At 37.8% G+C, this 15,342-nt stretch overlaps 1 protein-coding gene across 1 annotated transcript in view; it reads right to left on the reverse strand.

Moving 5' to 3' along the window:
* Positions 1-1,596: 1,596 nt before the first annotated feature.
* LOC128228945 (uncharacterized) overlaps positions 1,597-15,342 on the reverse strand; it is a 28,034-nt gene continuing 14,288 nt past the window's right edge. The window contains exons 3-8 of the mRNA XM_052940506.1: positions 10,727-10,893; positions 10,303-10,427; positions 8,602-8,764; positions 6,598-6,707; positions 5,701-5,753; positions 1,597-3,332 (exon numbers count right to left, since the gene is read on the reverse strand). Of these exons, the coding sequence (XP_052796466.1) occupies positions 3,228-3,332; positions 5,701-5,753; positions 6,598-6,707; positions 8,602-8,764; positions 10,303-10,427; positions 10,727-10,893 (723 nt within the window). The 3' untranslated portion in view covers positions 1,597-3,227. The remainder of the gene's footprint in view (positions 3,333-5,700; positions 5,754-6,597; positions 6,708-8,601; positions 8,765-10,302; positions 10,428-10,726; positions 10,894-15,342) is intronic.

Raw genomic sequence — 15,342 nt, forward strand, 5'->3', positions numbered from 1 at the left:
TGCATCGAAACACAATGTATATGTATTCTGTTTGATTGTTTTCTTAATGAATTCGATTCCCGTTTTATACTACTCTATTACACGGTGCCTATCCATATCGGTACCCTCTTTGCGAAATCTACTGTTCTGTGGTATACTTCTTTTGCACATGATATAACTCCTTACATCAGTAGAATGATTATTAACTGGATTGTTGTCCACCGATTTGCTTTCAGCAGAGAATGACCGGCGCATGTGGAAAAATGGTTCCGTTTCAGTAGATTTCGCAAAGGGGGTACGATATGGATACGCACCGTGTATTAGTGGAATCCGCCGTAATTAAACTCGGTATCCGGAATACCATTCGGAACTCCTCGGCCATTTTTTTCAAAAACAACCTCGGATGTATATGGACGGTTTACATACTTAAAAAGTGGTACGTTTAAGTCCGCTGCAAATAGATCGCGTAGTAATCTTATTTAGTAGTTAAAATTTATGACTTAACTCTTGGGAATCGTAATTATGTTTGCAATAATACACTTCACTGGCAATCAATTTAAACTGAGAGCAATGAATACAGCTCTTAAACACTACATTTAATTAATGCTTTTATTAAAAAATACGGACTACTTCAACAGATGTACCGGCATACATCCGAGGTTGTTTTTGAAAAAATGGCCGAGGAGCTCCGAATGCCGGAATACCACCACAAATAACCCGGAACCCGGCTTCGCCACTAGAACATATACATAGAAGTGTTTATAGAATGCTCACTTTCTTAAAGCATTCCAAATGTCGTTGTTTTTTGCCAAGTGGTAAGACTTAAGGATACGCTGAAGGGATCACTGTATCTGTTTTCAAAGAAAAACTAGATAATTCAATCATCATATTTTGGTTTTCATTTTTTTAAGCATATGACTATAAAAACAAGATAAAATAAAAGAATGTAGAAACAAAGGTCGAAAGAGAAAACCAAAAACTCTCAGTATGTAGAAAACTTTTCTTTCAAAATTTCATCAAAACAATGCAATATTTAACAAATCTAAACACAATCTAAGGCCTAAAAATACATTGAGTTCGGGTTACCCGACCCTACCTACGAAATAGGTGCCGACCGTACCGTTTTGAATTTTTAGTTTGAAAAAAAAAGGAAAAACTAACTAAAAAATCTTTTCAATATGTAGTTTAAACCCTTGAATGCTTCATACGGAAAATAACTTTAACACCATTCTTCAATGATGAAAATGACATTCTTATATAAAGGCTAATATTTTTTTTTTAAAAGGCTATCTACCCTACCTATTTTTGAAAAGGACGTAACCCTAACCAAACATTTTTTAGGCCTAACTAGGTTATTGTCTCATATACTACTTCGCGAAATGTCAGGCATAGAATCATTGTAAAATGTCTACAGGTGAGTCTGCACAAAGCCCTTTTTCTGGATATTTTCAGTGCAAAAAAAAGGAAATAAACATATATTTGCCTCAAATTCATTCTCCTTTAAAGAATTTAACAAATCGAAAGACCCTCCTACATCTATTTAATGCTACGTTTACACAATGTTCCCGGTGGCCACGGCAGCCCCGTTTCAGACCATCGTGGAGAAAACGGGATAAACGTGAGACGGCGCGGGAGAACGAGATATGCAAACGTGACAGACCGTTATTGCCGGGCATGCCGGGCCAGAATTTTAAACTGTCAAAAAATTTGCCACGGCAGCCACGGTGAGGATGATACACGTATTAGGTCGTAGTAAAACGGGGTAAACGTAATGACACGTGACAGTACGTGACAGTACGTGACAGTACGTAATAGTCCGTTACACAACTTAAAAATCGTCCGTAGGGGGGCGGGAATCATATGTAATCCCCGGCATCTGAAGTTCCTTTCCAGTTTTGTCACGTTGTGCTTCGTTTTGTCACGGTTTTCACGGCAAGCTAGGGTTAACGATAGCCGTTTCGTTACGTTTCATTTGCGGTGAAAACACAAAATCTTCTTCATCTTGTGAATTCATGTTTACTTGTAGAAGTATTCTGATACAGTGATACAGTGATTGCTGTTGTTCGGGGGATTTTATTTATACCGTGGACACAAACGTAACCCAAACTTCTGCGGTGTTCGCGTTCGATGCATAGGAAGCCTTGACAAAACGTGGGAAACGCATCAGACCTGGATGAAGACGTGAACAACGTGAGGGATCCCATCAGAACGTATCGGACCGGGACGCAACGTACATGCATCCTTGGTAGACCGCGCCAGGACCTTAGTGGGCCATGGACGAACCACTTTTTCGCCCCTAAGGCTTGTCACGGTTACCTTGACAAAACGTGAGGAAACTTAGCACAACCTAACAAAACTTGTTTATGGAGACAAAAATGGCCAAAATCACACTGCGCAATACGTTTCGGGCAAACGGGGCTGCCGTGGCCACCGGGAACTTAGTGTAAACGTAGCATAACCCTGTACTATATTTCAACACAATTTTAAACTCTGAAGTACACTCTGCAATAAGAACCAGGCTTTTTGCGTTGAAAACTTACTTTTTGCACAAACAACCGAACAAAACTGAAATTGCTATAAATAAACAACCCAACAATGTGTGCTTATCATTCGGAATGTATTGGTGAAATTTTGTAAGATAATTAATAATAGTTGAAAACAATAAGCTTGTTTTTTTCACACAATTTCAATTTCAATCTCACTTTGGCATATCGTTAAACACAAATAAAAACATATTTGAAAGGATACATACAGTGTGATTGTTTAATATTGTACCCAGCGAAACATGTATATTAAAATATATGTTTTAGAAAATGTGTTTCGTATTCAAACCCATTCAGTTTGCATTGAGGCAATATATAGTAAAAGAAACACCTCTTCATTTCACTCTTTCGGTATGTCTATGACATATTTGCATGCAATAGTTGTTATGAAATTGCATAAAATATTCAATTTCCTCCAAGGGCTATCTCTTACATGACAGACTTGGTTCGCGTCTGATGATGTCTGAAGGAAAATTCTCAAGAACAAGCAACAGGTCATAACCATCCTATTTCGTTGGTTAAGCAAAGAAAATGCCCGACACTTGCATATTTGAGCTCACCATTTCTCGCACAGAGTTGTGTCTCAGTATGTTCGTTCACTGTCACACCGGCATTTTAATAATCCGTGTGATATTCACAGTTTCTATTTGCAACGGTCTGTACTTAAGTCGACTTCTGATTGGTTGGATGTTTCTATAAATGTTTTCAATCGAGCACACCCATCAGTATTCCCACAATGCCCCCAACAATCACAACCATAATAATCACTATCACTATGGAGACACACCGAATCTTCCTGCCCTCGTTATCCTGCAAATGGAAATGAAACGAAGAGAGTTTTAAAATCACTAATGCAAATATTATCAAACATCAAGAAGACAGAGCTCCTCTGAAGACATAATTTGTAAGATTTGAAACAAATACTGCAGATAAAATAGCTGTTTACACGACCGTAAAAAGCAATCAAAGACCGGAGGAAATAACTACTTAGGGAAGAGAACGCTCTTAAAAGACGATGTAATTGTTGCTGGTCGATATATTTTTTCTTCTATCTTTGAGGCCCATACACGGTGCAAAAGTTGGTTTGAAGCGCCAAAACATGAAATGTTGCAATTTTTTTTTATTAAGTTTGGCGTTCATTTTAGCATGCATTATACAAAATACAAAAATCCTTTGAAACATGTTTCGGTGAAATAAAGAGTAGAGCAATTTTACGAAAGGTGATTTTTTTTCAGGTTTTTAATCAAAAACCATTTGCATTTATGTGCAAGTCTCTGTACAAAATGATATTTTTTCTGTCAACATATTCAAGACTTCCGGGAAAACAATGTCATGTGGGGATTGCTTCTATTTTAAGAAATATATTTGCAGTTATTTATTTGCCTTCCCAACCCTCTTTTGCAATGTAAACGGCATTTAATCATGGGTTCGTTTCAAAGGTTTCATGATGTACACCACTACCAGCAAACATTTTGTTTCAGCAATGAACAATTATCGTGACTGGTTTCTAATAAAATTACGGCGTTGAAAACATTGAAAGGCTGTAAACGCGACAAGCGTGATTTTACTTTTGTACAATTCGGTTCAGTCAATAAAAATCGACTCCGAAAAAATATTTTGAGTGGCCGCAAACTGTTAACAATACGTGCTTTAACCTAAGTATAGATAATGCAAATTGATGGAATTTTAATAGAATCAGCTAGTTTCATTACAGAAAGTGATAAACCTATATTTACTAGCCCAAGGATATATGGACAATGCTTTCATGCTATTGTAAAGCTAATGTTTTCTCGGAACTTGGGACTTGGAAACATATTTACAAATAGTAATAATATATGAGCTATCAGGATATGTTTTTAATTTTATTATTATTTGCCAATGATATGTTGAACTTTGTGAAACCCCAGAAGATTTACACTAGTAATCTGATTACCCATACTCAGGCCCCAATTGCTCGACACCTCTCAAGTTCCTTATAAAAGGATTAAGGTAAGCTCACTATTTTTGTTTATCAATAATTTGCGTAATATTTACTTCTTCAAGAGTTTCTATACTTTTAGAGAGGAACTATCCGTAAGATTATCACAATAAACCATTTTCCTGTTATCAAAATTCAATTTAAGTATGTGTATTGGCTAATTGAAATAAGCTACTTGAGACGGTAAGCTTAAGAAGTTTCGAGAAATTTGGGCAAGTATGGTAAAAAGTTTAAACGCACCGAACTAAAATTTAAGAAGGTATGAATGTTTACGAAGGTTTCATCTATTATTACATACGAATGTGAAGTATGGGGATTTACACAATCCGCACAGTTGGATAGGATGCATTTTATATTTTGCAAAGTTATATTTGGTGTTAGACAAACAACCTCAAACGCTTCTATTATCTGGTGAATTGGGTAGATACCCGTTACATATAAATATATACGTACGTAATTAAATTCTAGTTTAAACTAAAGAGAAGTGATAATATAGATATTCAATAGGTAATTGAAGATGCTATGTTAGATATTGATAATAACAAATCAAACTTGTTTAGTAATGTTAAGAACCTCCTCAAACGATATGTTTTTCTTTGTGTGACGATTCACATAAACGAACACCATTTCATTTCTATTTTTAAACAATGTCTTATAGACGAATACATTTGTATTTACAACAATGGCAAAGAAATGTCAACGGAAATGGCAGTTTAACTGAGTATAAAGAACTTAATACCTCTTGAAGTTGAATCAGTATCGCGTCAAGAATTTCTTAGAATTTCTATAACAAAGGCCGACTAATAGTAGGTGGTTTGTGCGTCAACTAATGTCTCACGATTGTCGTGACAATTGTACATCATTCTTAATGGCAAAAGCCTTTTTGTGCTTCAGAGATATGTTCGCTTCATATGTGCTCATAAACTTATCATACGAAGAATTAATTGGTAAAAAATCGTATAAACCTTGGAAATATTGTCGGAAGAAAATAGCGATTCATCGTCTCTATTAAGGTTCACTATACATATCCATTCTACCAACTAAGTAATTATGTTTGATCATTATTCAGTAATTAAGTAATAAGGTTATTAAGAAATTATTTTTAAGAGACTTTGCCTTTAATGATGTATGAGTGTCGGTCATCACAGATTTTTAATACACGTTTTTGTTAATAACTCTCTCATTATCATGATTAAATACCTCAGATAGTTGTTCTGTATTAGTTGTACTTTCTGCAAAAGACTCCCCATTATCTAAAATGAAAAAAAAAAAAATCTTTTGTTGTCAATCAGAAAAAAACATATATATATATATATATATTAGGATTATTCGTAAATATCATTCTACTTAAGAATAAGACGTTAATATTAAAGTACATCAGGTGGTCGAACGTACTAATATTTTTAAGTCTCATGAAAAATAAGCATGTTGATACATAAATGGAAAAAAACACACAATAATAACACAGAAGTACTTATGGAACTTGACATTCTACAATTAAAAACCGGCGTTCGCGTTCACTCCCTACGTTCAACATGTAGACAAGGAGTCAACTTGATTCCCAGCGAAGTGTATTTTTGCATAAATAATTATTATTCCAAAAAAAATCTTAAGGTTTAGCTGCTTAATTGAAATTACTACTCGAACTACTTACAACGTAGATGCACCGAATTTGGATATTGTAAACCGTCCATATACACCGGATGCATTCGGAGCTCCTCGGCCATTTTTATCGAAAACAACATCGGATGTATTTAGACGGTTTACATACTCAAAAAGTAGTACGTTTAAGTCCGCTGCAAGTAGATCGCGTAGTAATTTTATTTAGCAGTTAAACTTTATGACTCACCTCTTGGGAATCTTAATTATGTTTGCAATAATACACTTCACTGGCAATCAATTTAAACTAATATCAATAAATACCACTCTAAAACACTACATTCAATCACGGACCTATAAACTTATAAGTCCATGAGTCAATTAATGATTTTCGATAAAAATGGCCGAGTAGTTCCGAATGACACCGGATGTTGTTATCGATTGAAAATGGCAGAGGATTTCCGATTGTGTAGTCATATTAATGTGTAATGTACTGACCGACAGTAATGGTGAACTTTTCCGTCTCAATCTCCGGGTCTATTTCCCAGGACTGGATGGCGATACTCTGGTTCATCGAGTATATCAGCTCCCGCAGGTCGTCTATCTCCCTGAATACAACCGACATTTTCAGTCAATGGAATTGCAGATAGGCAATCATAAAGTACTGGGATTAAGAAATGCAACTTCTGCGGGCCTTAATTGCCCGTCTTCTGTCGCTATTATGTTCAGTGTGTGTATACCACGTGATAAATTACGTCATATGTGCTACATCGGAAGTCCACATTTTGCTTAAAATGAAGACTTAAATCAAAGATAACTTTTCCTTTACTACACCATTTTTAATTAAACAAAGGGCAGTCCATGCCGCTTAAATAGCCCCGCCTTCCTTGTATTACCGAAGTTTGATAAGATGATTAGTTTCATCAAACATTTCGACAAACCTGTTTCCAAAATAGTGTTTTGAAGTTCTCCGTCAGACGGCCGTATTGTGAAAAGGTTTGTCGAAGTGTTTTAAGAAACTAAAACCTCAATCAAACTCTGGTAAAAGACCGAAGGTGGGGTTCCGTAAGCGGCGTAATCTGCTCTATGTTTCATTTAAAATGGTGAAGATAGTGAAGTTATCTTTGTTTAAAGACTTCAATTGAAGCAAAATATTGCCTTCCGACGTAGCATTTGTGACGCAAATTATCACGTGGTATACACACACTGATGTTGAGCTCTTCTTAATGATCGAAATAAAAAAGAATATGATTTGTGTACAGGTATCAAAATATTAACTTTCAGTAGAAAATCAATTAATTTATACATATATTTACAACAGGTGCTAAGTAGCTTTAAAGAACATAAGGGCATTAACATGACGTAGTTTAAGTTGGCTGATTGTTTAGTAGTTGTTTATTGCTTTTTTACGGTGCAAACAGCCCGATGACGCTGAACATAGAATGGGTCTGGCATGGTCTGGCCTGACTACTGATTACTCCGCATAAGTCCACCATAATTAGCAATTTCAATTTCAGACAGCCATCTCATCAGCGAGCGTGTCATATGTGAGATTGATTTTGCAAATTGTTTATTTTTAGTTGTAGTGAGGTATATTTTAATGTTTAACACAAATGGCTTGGCAGAAAATGTGACACTATGTTTACTATAATTTCCAAGATGACATTTCTATTTTAAAATTAGTCAATTAGGTATAACTGTCAATGTTAATTAAATTTGAACGCATAGTGGTGTGTATTTCTCATAAGGATCGTACAATTCAAAGTCGATCGAAGGGAGTGAACTCCTGCTTTAGTGTCGTACATAACCTGTACAGTTTTAGTTACATTTAACCTCAAATAATTAAAAAAAAACAACATAAAGCTTATGTGTGACTAAAATACTGGTAATATGACACCAAAACATATCCTTCAAACGACTGTGGTATGGAGTAACAATTAATACATTGTATTACTGTTGCCATGTACATTTATTGACACATTTAACCTAAACGTGCTTAAAAAACAACAACAGACTATTAGGTTAAATGTCACTAAAATACAGGTCATATGACACCAAAGCAGGAGTTCATTCCCTTCAAACATCTGTGGTATGGAGTAACAATTAATACATCGTATTAATGTCGCCATGTTCATTTAAAGAGACATTTAACCTAAAAGTATTTAAAGAGCAACAACAGACTATTAGGTTAAATGTCACTAAAATACAGGTCATATGACACCAAACCAGGAGTTCATTCCCTTTAAACGACTGTGGTATGCAGTAACAAATTCATACATTGTATGCATGATGTCATGTACATTTATAGTGACATTTTACCTAAAAGTATTTAAAAAACAACAACAGACTTTTAGGTTAAATGTCACTAAAAACAGGTCATACGACACTGAAGCAACCCTTCAACGACTGTGGTATGTTGTAACAATAAGTACATTGTATACTAAATAAAACTTATAATGATGACATTATACGAGAACTATTAAAGATCTGGCGGTCTCGTACCTCTGCAAGTTTTCATCTACGCCGGTGGAGAGGACGTCGCCGCTACCGAAACTTTTCACTGAGAGGATGTCTGTGCCAGGGAGTCGGTCCACCACGAGTTTGTCGTGCTGTTTCTTTGATAACGGGTTCTCTGACATCCCGGCGTGTATCAGAACATCTAGCTCTGAAACACCACACGATCAGCATTTTTTTTTTAAAAGTGGACAGCCGGCAACTCTACATGTAAATGTATTTGTAAGTATAAAATGGACGTAGAACGTTGACGTCACCTCCATCACTAAGCTGTGTTCGTTTAACCGACTTTATACAATTTGACAAAAGATAATTATTCACATTTACCCCTTTAGTAAACCACTTATGTCTGTAAAGCCGCGTTTCGGGAAATGACGTCCACATGCATTGTACAGTCAAATTCTTGACCGGGGGGGGTGAACTCTTTCTGCACGGGTTGCCTTACACACCTCACTCGGCGGTGAAGTCTGATTGGGCGGTGAACTCCGTGAACGATGTCTGCACGAGTAGCGTGACGTACCTGACTGGACGGTGAACTCCGTCTGCACGAGTAGCGGGATGTACCTGACTGGACGGTGAACTCTGCTTGCACGAGTAGCGGGATGTACCTGACTGGACGGTGAACTCTGCTTGCACGAGTTGCGGGATGTACCTGACTGGACGGTGAACTCTGCCTGCACGAGTAGCGGGAAGTACCTGACTGGACGGTGAACTCTGCCTGCACGAGAAGCGGGATGTACCTGACTGGACGGTGAACTCTGCTTGCACGGGTAGCGGGACGTACCTGACTGGACGATGAACTCTGCCTGCATGGGTAGCGGGACGTACCTGACTGGACGGTGAACTATGCATGCACGGGTAGCGGGACGTACCTGACTGTACGGTGAACTATGCCTGCACGAGTAGCGGGATGTACCTGACTGGACGGTGAACTCCGTCTGCACGAGAAGCCTGACGTACCCGACTGGACGGTGAACTCCATCTGCACGAGTAGCGGGACGTACCCGACTGGACGGTGAACTCCGTCTTCACGAGTAGCGGGACGTACCTGACTTGACGGTGAACTCCCCTGCACGAGAAGCGGGATGTACCTGACTGGACGGTGAACTCTGCCTGCACGAGTAGCGGGATGTACCTGACTGGACGGTAAACTCTGCCTGCACAAGTAGCGGGATGTACCTGCCTGCACGAGTAGCGGGACGTACCTGGCTGGACGGTGAACTCTGCCTGCGCGAGTAGCGTGATGTACCTGAATGGACGGTGAACTCCGTCTGCGCGAGTAGCGGGATGTACCTGACTGGACGGTGAACTCTGCCTGCACGAGTAGCAGGACGTACCTGACTGGACGTTGAACTCTGCCTGCACGAGTAGCGGGACGTACCTGACTGGACGGTGAACTCTGCCTGCACGAGAAGCGGGATGTACCTGACTGGACGGTGAACTCTGTCTACAAGAGTAAAGTGACATACCTGACTGGACGGCGAACTCTGCCTGCATGCGTACCCTGACGTACATGACTGGACGGCGAACTCTGCCTGCACGAGTAGCCTGACGTACCTGACTGGACGGCGAACTCTGCCTGCACGAGTAGCGTGACATACCTGACTGGACGGCGAACTCTGCCTGCACGAGTAGCGTGACGTACCTGACTGGATGGTGAACTCTGCCTGCACGAGTAGCGTGACATACCTGACTGGATGGTGAACTCCGCCTGCACGAGTAAAGTGGTAAAGTACTGCTCTTCAAGGTACTCGAGACACGCAGAGAAGGCTCGGTACATCCTCTCAAGGTCCTCGTTTAGCCCGGACCGAGACCTACAATATACATGTCATACATGGAAACACGTGTACACTGAACACCTTTCATATAGTTCATAGATTTTCTTATGACATATTATTATTTATTGACCAATCAATAAACACAAATCAATTTCATTGGTCAACTGTCATTTTTGGATAAATATCGATCAATCAATAAACACTAAAGACTTACTTGAACCAAACCAAAGAATTAAGCGGTTTTATACAATTGGCTGTTGGTTACTTTTAAACTGTAAGATTTAAACATTTAAAAAAATAAATGTGGCATAATTCATAGAAAAAATAGTCTGTACCTTTTCAATACGGGAATAAGTTTAATTTGAGCTTGTTTCGCGTGGTCCCACATACGTAAACGCGCCATCTTCAACTTCCGGCGAAGGAGGTCGCAGTCGGTGCGCGTGCCCAGCAGGGAGGCGAGGATGCAGTAGCGCGCCGTCTCCTCGTTGAGGTCCGTCAGTATCTGTTGTAGGTATCATGTGCATATTTAGCAATTATTAATCATTGGTTACAGGACAATGTGTTAATTAAATCAATTAAATTTAAAACGATACATTGATGCGAATTTTCAATAAGCAATGTATTTAATTTTATCACCATCATCAACTGAATAACAAAACAGTAGTATAAACAAAAGAAGCGATGCCGTCAGGAAAACCATCATTGTAAAAACTGGATGACAATTTCATCGCTCGCCTGTTTCACCACGTTTTCCAAGTTTTCAGATCGCTAAATTAATGTCCTGTAAATAATATAGTGAATTGACCGATTTGCACGCAAACTAACACTTATTTCTAGTGTTTTACGCCCTCAACACCATAATATGAGATGCAAAATCCACTTAACGACTACACATTAAACAATATCAGGAAAAGAGTAACGTTTGTTAAAAGGAAAATACAATTGGTTTATCGTAACGACTATGCATTCCATAAGGACGCAATCCCGCGTAGAAGGGCAAATGAAATGTAAAAAACAAAAACATCAAGTAGATCCTGGCAGCAGGTTTTTTCGTATTGAAATGCCATTCAACTTCAAAACTTACAAATAGTCAGATCAAATTTTGAATTAAAAATGTGCACATTAGGTTAAAATTTAAAACCTTATGGATTCATCAAATATGGTCGCCAAAATACAAGATGGCCGCCATCACCGTTAGTATGTAAATAAACACTGGAAATGATCTCGGAAAATCTCGTACTGTATACGCGATAGTTCAAACGGTTTATGTAGACATATAAAGAAGTTTCCAATCCAAGGTTTATAGGTCCGTGAGGCGTAATATCAATACCTTTCTTGTATCAATTTCCGTGATTAAGTTGTCGGAAATACATTTTTCCGCCATATTCACTTGATATGTAAGATCCAGTATATGAGTTTAATTTTTCAAAATATCTCTTTTATTTCAACCGTTTTTGTGAAGTCTAATAACGAAACGCAGGTTTGTTAAGGGATTACTGTTTGTTTGTTAGACTTGAGCTGCAAAGGAAAGACGGATAAATGTTGCTTCACATATTAAATGCAGTATCGAGTATATCAGCATTGATCAGGATAAACGAGTTATTAAACATGTAATTTATCGCAGATTGAAATATATACGTATAATTTACCGCAGATTGAAATATATATATATGTGTGTATGCGTGTGTAAATTATATTGATATGTATATATATATAAATATATATATATATTATATATATTTGTCCACCCAGATATGTATTTCGGGAAATGTTATTATACAAATGCTATTGTCTCTTATGATTTATTCTACGATGTTTCGTAAAAACACTTTTATGGCATTAATAAATGCCCTATTTTCATTCAAAGCTAGTGTTACGTTTTCCCTTCATCCATACGAGTTCGACCCGGCCTGTGACTTAGTACCTTGACGTTGGACAATACATAAATATATATGTATGTATGTATGTGTATGAAAATTGAAATTTTGCTTAATCATGACGCTCTGGTTTCCATAACAATCGCACTTGAAAGGACATTTATTCCAGCTCTCCATACCTGTCAATTAGTTGTCTTATATTCTCAGATACTTAACAACATCTTATAACAATATCGACTGAAGAAGTGGGAAATGTTTAAATCTTTGCCAACACGCATACAGCCTACTGATGCCCCGTTTATATGAAGAAATTAACCACCAGGGTGTGTGTGTGGGAGGGGGGGGGGGAGTCTGTGTAAACGCAAATTCCAACGGGGTTAAATAGACTCTTGGAGGCAAACGCAAACATTTGCCGCCATTGGGTGCTACGAATTTTGGCATTGTTTTAGTGCATTTTTCCCAGATTAAAAAAATAGTTAAAGAGAATTCTAAATAACAAGTTGATTTTTTTCTATCAAAATTTTCTAAACAGTCATCATACTTACACTGTTATTTTCATTAAATATTTCAACTGAAAACTTAATCATATTCACCTGAAGAATGGGGAAGAAAAGGGAGGTAAGAAGACAAATAGTACTCACACATTAAATAGGCGATTTTTCACTTATAACTGTTGAAGAAAAAGCATATTTTTTACATAGTTTGTTTTTACTTTATAGAAATTGATCAAATTTGTAACTGATCATATTTCTAACTAAACGGTTTTTTATTTGTTAATTACACCATTAGATTTCATCCATTGCATGGCGATGTAGGCAGTTTCAATGGATGTCATGTTTAAACACATTCCGATACGATTTTTCATTCGATACAGATACTTGAAATCAGACACTAGGGAAACCAGAATAGGAGTTTTATAGCCATTTTGTTTCTATTGAACTATTATCTGACAAAATTGCGATAATTATTTTACCAAAAAAAAAAACACACGAAGAAGTATGTGTTTGAAAAAGGAATTTCTTACAATAATTATTTTTAATTTTTATTTTGAATACATATAATGGTAGGAACTCCTCGCATCTGAACGTCTGTTTTATCTCTAGACAAACACAGTATGTGTATACCACGTGATTAATTACGTCATATATGTTACGTCGGAAGGCAACATTTTGCTTTTAATGAAGACTTAAATCAAAGATAACATTTCATTTACAACACCATTTTAAATGAAACAAACGACATTCTATGCCGCGTAAAGAGCCCCGCATTTGTTTTATTTCCGAAATTTGATGAGGTCATTAGTTTAATCAAACACTTCGACAAACCTGTTTCCAAAATAATGTTTTGACAGTGCTCCATCAGGCGGCCGTATTGTGAAATGGTTTGAAGAAGTTTTTAAGAAACTTAACTCGCAATAAAATTTTGGTAAAAAAACGAAGGTGGGGCTTCGTAAGCGGCGTAGACTGCGCTATGTTTTATTTACAATGGTGAAGAAATAGTGAAATTATCTTTGTTTGAAGCTGTGTGAAGTTAGCTAAACATACGACATTGGACATTGGACATTCAAAATCGAATGTTGTGCTGGCACGACATTGGACATTGGACATTCAAAATCGAATGTTGTGCTGGCACGACATTGGACATTGGACATTCAAACGTGAAAGTCGTGCTAGCACAACATTGGACATTGGACATTCAAAATCGAATGTTGTGCTGGCACGACATTGGACATTGGACATTCAAAATCGAATGTTGTGCTGGCACGACATTGGACATTGGACATTCAAAAGTTAAAGTCGTGCTAGCACGACATTGGACATTGAACATTCAAAATCGAATGTTGTGCTGGCACGACATTGGACATTGGACATTCAAAAGTGAAAGTCGTGCTAGCACGACATTGGACATTGGTAATTCAAAATCGAATGTTGTGCTGGCACGACATTGGACATTGGACATTCAAAAGTGAAAGTCGTGCTGGCACGACATTGGACATTCAAAATCGAATGTTGTGCTGGCACGACATTGGACATTGGACATTCAAAATCGAATGTCGTGCTAGCACGACATTGGACATTGGACATTCAAAATCGAATGTTGTGCTGGCACGACATTGGACATTGGACATTCAAAATCGAATGTTGTGCTGGCACGACATTGGACATTGGACATTCAAAAGTGAAAGTCGTGCTAGCACGACATTGGACATTCAAAATCGAATGTTATGCTGGCACGACATTAGACATTGGACATTCAAAATCGAATGTTGTGCTGGCACGACATTGGACATTGGACATTCAAAAGTGAAAGTCGTGCTAGCACGACATTGGACATTGGACATTCAAAATCGAATGTTGTGCTGGCACGACATTGGGCATTGGACATTCAAAAGTGAAAGTCGTGCTAGCACGACATTGGACATTGGACATTCAAAATCGAATGTTGTGCTGGCACGACATTGGACATTGGACATTCAAAAGTGAAAGTCGTGCTAGCACGACATTGGACATTGGACATTCAAAATCGAATGTTGTGCTGGCACGACATTGGACATTGGACATTCAAAAACGATTGTCGTGCCGGCACGACATTGGACATTGGACATTCATAACCGAATGTTGTGCTGGCACGACATTGGACATTGGACATTCAAAAGAGAAAGTCGTGCTAGCACGACATTGGACATTGGACATTCAAAATCGAATGTTGTGTTGGCACGACATTGGACATTGGACATTCAAAATCGAATGTCGTGCTAGCACGACATTGGACATTGGACATTCAAAATCGAATGTTGTGCTGGCACGACATTGGACATTGGACATTCAAAATCGAATGTTGTGCTGGCACGACATTGGACATTGGACATTCCAAAGTTCCTGGTTGTCATAGATATTCGCACAGTGATTCAGATTATGTTAATAGTCAAATCGTTCTTTAAATAGTTCTGGATGCAGCAAAGTGAAGGCAATAAAAAAGAGTTCCATACGGGTACTTGTTTATCTTTGCCCGTTGGAAAGATAAGAATTTCACGCATGGACAAATGTTTGAATCTACTTTTCTGAGGTGGCAGA

The sequence above is a fragment of the Mya arenaria genome, chromosome 3 (assembly GCF_026914265.1).
Source record: "Mya arenaria isolate MELC-2E11 chromosome 3, ASM2691426v1".
Lineage (NCBI taxonomy): Eukaryota > Metazoa > Mollusca > Bivalvia > Myida > Myidae > Mya > Mya arenaria.